Source organism: Galeopterus variegatus, unplaced genomic scaffold (assembly GCF_000696425.1).
Source record: "Galeopterus variegatus unplaced genomic scaffold, G_variegatus-3.0.2 Scaffold5559, whole genome shotgun sequence".
Taxonomy (NCBI): domain Eukaryota; kingdom Metazoa; phylum Chordata; class Mammalia; order Dermoptera; family Cynocephalidae; genus Galeopterus; species Galeopterus variegatus.
In genome coordinates this window covers 113,489-116,481 of record NW_007731670.1, presented here as the reverse complement: position 1 = coordinate 116,481, position 2,993 = coordinate 113,489, and the positions used below count along the sequence as shown (strand labels likewise).

The following is a 2,993-nucleotide window of genomic DNA, read 5'->3' as shown; positions in this document are numbered from 1 at the left end:
TTCATTCCCAGGACAGAAAGTATACATTGCCCTGTGTGTCTCCCACGGCAAGCTGTAAGGTAGAATTAGGACCCAGCCAAGGATCCAGGCAGCTCACTGCCCCTTCGCATCGGAACAGGCCCAGCTACAATGGGAACAAAGATAGGGAGGTGAGAGCTACAAGCCTGGGGCCTCCTTACTAACTTATTTTTCTCTCACATTAATGCCTCATATTTAGAAACAAGTTAGTCACGCATTATTGCAAAAGGGATCAGAGAAAACAATTTTGATCTCTTGCCCTTTCCTATCCTAAGTTTGCTCTCTTGTGACATCCCTTTAGACCCCCCCGTGTGCATGTGTGCACACATACCCTTACCAGTTGCATACTGGGTCTCTCCCACAGCTTAACATCTCTGTCCTTTGAAGCTGTCACCAGCAATTCAGGCAGCACATGGAGGGCTGTGACAGAACCCGAGTGAATCTGAGAGAAGGGAGAGAGTAGTATAGTGAATTCTCTCAGTGGGCCCTCCTCAGTTAAGGAAGCATCAGTCTGCTGTGTCAGACCTAGAGACTCCTCCCATATACTTGTGACCCTTCCCTCAAACTCACCTTTCTACGTTGCCGCGTTGTTAGATGTATGGCTGGTGAACAGCTAATTATGCTGGTATCTAATTCCTGGCATAGAGATTCCTGGCACAGAGATGGGTCTGTCCCTTCAGTTTGGGTTTTGGGCATTTTTACTTCTTTTTGCCATATGTTACCTGTGGCCCATTCTCCTTCAGGGGTGCATTTGGCCAGGTTCCACAGCATCCCATCAGAGCTGGCACACAAAAATGAGGACTCTGCCATTTCAAGGGCAGAGTTAGAGCCAAGTCTTAGGCCTTGAAGGATCTACCAACCTTCCCTAGACCATCTCCAGGCTCCTTGGGTCCTCCCATCACCACTCACCAGATTCAGGTTTGGCCTGAGTTATGGATAGTAGGGTCCTAGTAGGATTCTCTAAATTCAGATTAAATTCCAGACTCACTTCAAACTTTCCTGATTCCTTTTGCGTCTGTGAAAGAATAGGTAATTTAGTTTAGCCCACCCATATCACTCAGCTCTCAGACAAAGTAACAGTTCTCTATTCTGGTCTGGTCAGGAAATTTTTTTTTTTTTCAAACCTTAACTTAGATATAGTAAAGTGTACAAATCTGAAATATACATTTCAATGAATTTTTACACATGCATATGTCCATGCAATCACCTCCTAAATCAAGATGTAGACCATTTCCATCACCCCAAAAAGTTGCCCTCATTCCCCTTCCCAGACAATACCAGACTACCACCCCAGAGCTAACAATATTCTGACTTCTGTCACCATAAATTAGTTTTCCTGTTCTTGAACTTCATTTAAATGAAATCATATAGTATGTACTCCTTTGTGTCTGTTTACATCTGTAAGGTATGTCTGCGTTGTTCCATTCATAAGCATTCAGTATCCTTTTTTTTTTTTTTTTTTTTTTTCATTTAGCATTTTGAAGATGTCACTCCATTATCTGACTTACATTGGCAGTGACTAGAAGACTGCTGCTATTGTATGTGTTCCTCGCATATAATGTTTCTTTTTTCTCTGCCTAACTTACAATTATATTTCCTCTTTTACCTTGGCTTTCAGATGTTTAAATATAAAATGTCTTTTTCTTTTAAATGAATTTATCCTGATTGGGATTCTCTGACGTCTTTCAGTATTTTTGGAAAATTCTCAGTCATTATCTCTTCAAATATTTCTTCTGTTCTTTCTCTCTTCTTCTCCTTCTGGGACTCAATCATATTTATGCTGGGTCAGCTGATATCATCTTACAGCTCTTGGACGCTTTGTTCTCATTTCTCACATTTTTTCATAGTGTTTGTTCACATAATTTCTACGGACCTAACTTTAAGATCACAGATTTTTTTTCCTTGGGTATACCCAAGCCTACTAACAAGCCAGTCCAGACAATTCGTTATCAATCATGTTTTTTTACTTCTAGCATTCCCATTGGATTTTTTGTTACAGTTTCAATCTCTCTCTACTTCTACATGTTGTCACCTTTTCCACTAGGTCAGTGATTGGCAAACTTTTTCTGTAAAAGGCCAGGTAGTAAATACTTTAAGCTTTGTGGGTCACAAATGTCTCTGTCACATATTCTTCTTTTTCTCTTTTTCTAAACAACCCTTTAAAAATGCAAAAAACCTTCTTAGTTCACAGGCTGTACAAAGACAAGTCGTGGGCTGGATTTGGCCCATGAATCACACTTTGTTGGCCTTTGTGCTAGATCTTTTAAATGTATTAATCATCACTAAAGTCCCTGTCTGATAGTCCCAACATCTGAGTCATCACTGAGTCTGGTTCTGTTGTCTCCTGACAGTAGGACTTTTCCTTGCTTTTTTATGTCTCATAATGTTTGGCTGAAAACGATTAAGAAAACTCCTAGGTTTATGGTTTCCCAAGGTTTTTTAAACAGTAGAATCCTTTTATATACCAATAAAATCTTACATGGAAACCCAATATATAATGCTCTAAAGTAGAGCTGCTCCGGTTGAAGGAGAGTAAGGGGATTTAGAGTCAATTGCCTTGCCCTCCTCTTTATCCTCCATTATGGGCCCCAAGGTTTTAAAAAAAACTATTCATAGGGGCTGGCTGGTTAGTTCCATTGGTTAGACCACAGCCTTACAGCGCTAAGATCATGGGTTCGGATTTCCATACCAGCCAGCCACCAAAAAAAGAAAAACAAAAAACTGGTCATAGACAAATGTTTGTTTTAACACACACCCAAACAGAACTTACCAAAAGAACTCCATGTTCCGTGGGCTGCAGGAAAAACACACCATATTCCTTGTGGGTGTACAGCATCATAGGATGACTTGTATAGGTGTTCCTGGTTTATCAGAAAGAAAAAGGCTGAGTCCAGGACTTAAAGAGAGAATTACCCTTCCTCAGTGTTTCCTTCTAAGTTAGACTCAACTTCAGAGTAACTACTAACCCACTTTTC

At 40.5% G+C, this 2,993-nt stretch overlaps 1 protein-coding gene across 1 annotated transcript in view; it reads right to left on the bottom strand.

Annotated features, from left to right (window-relative positions):
- Position 1: 1 nt before the first annotated feature.
- Positions 2-2,993, bottom strand: part of TEP1 (telomerase-associated protein 1) — a 46,353-nt gene continuing 43,361 nt past the window's right edge. The window contains 5 exon segments of the mRNA XM_008589634.1: positions 2-124; positions 356-460; positions 589-821; positions 928-1,033; positions 2,789-2,879. Of these exon segments, the coding sequence (XP_008587856.1) occupies positions 2-124; positions 356-460; positions 589-821; positions 928-1,033; positions 2,789-2,879 (658 nt within the window).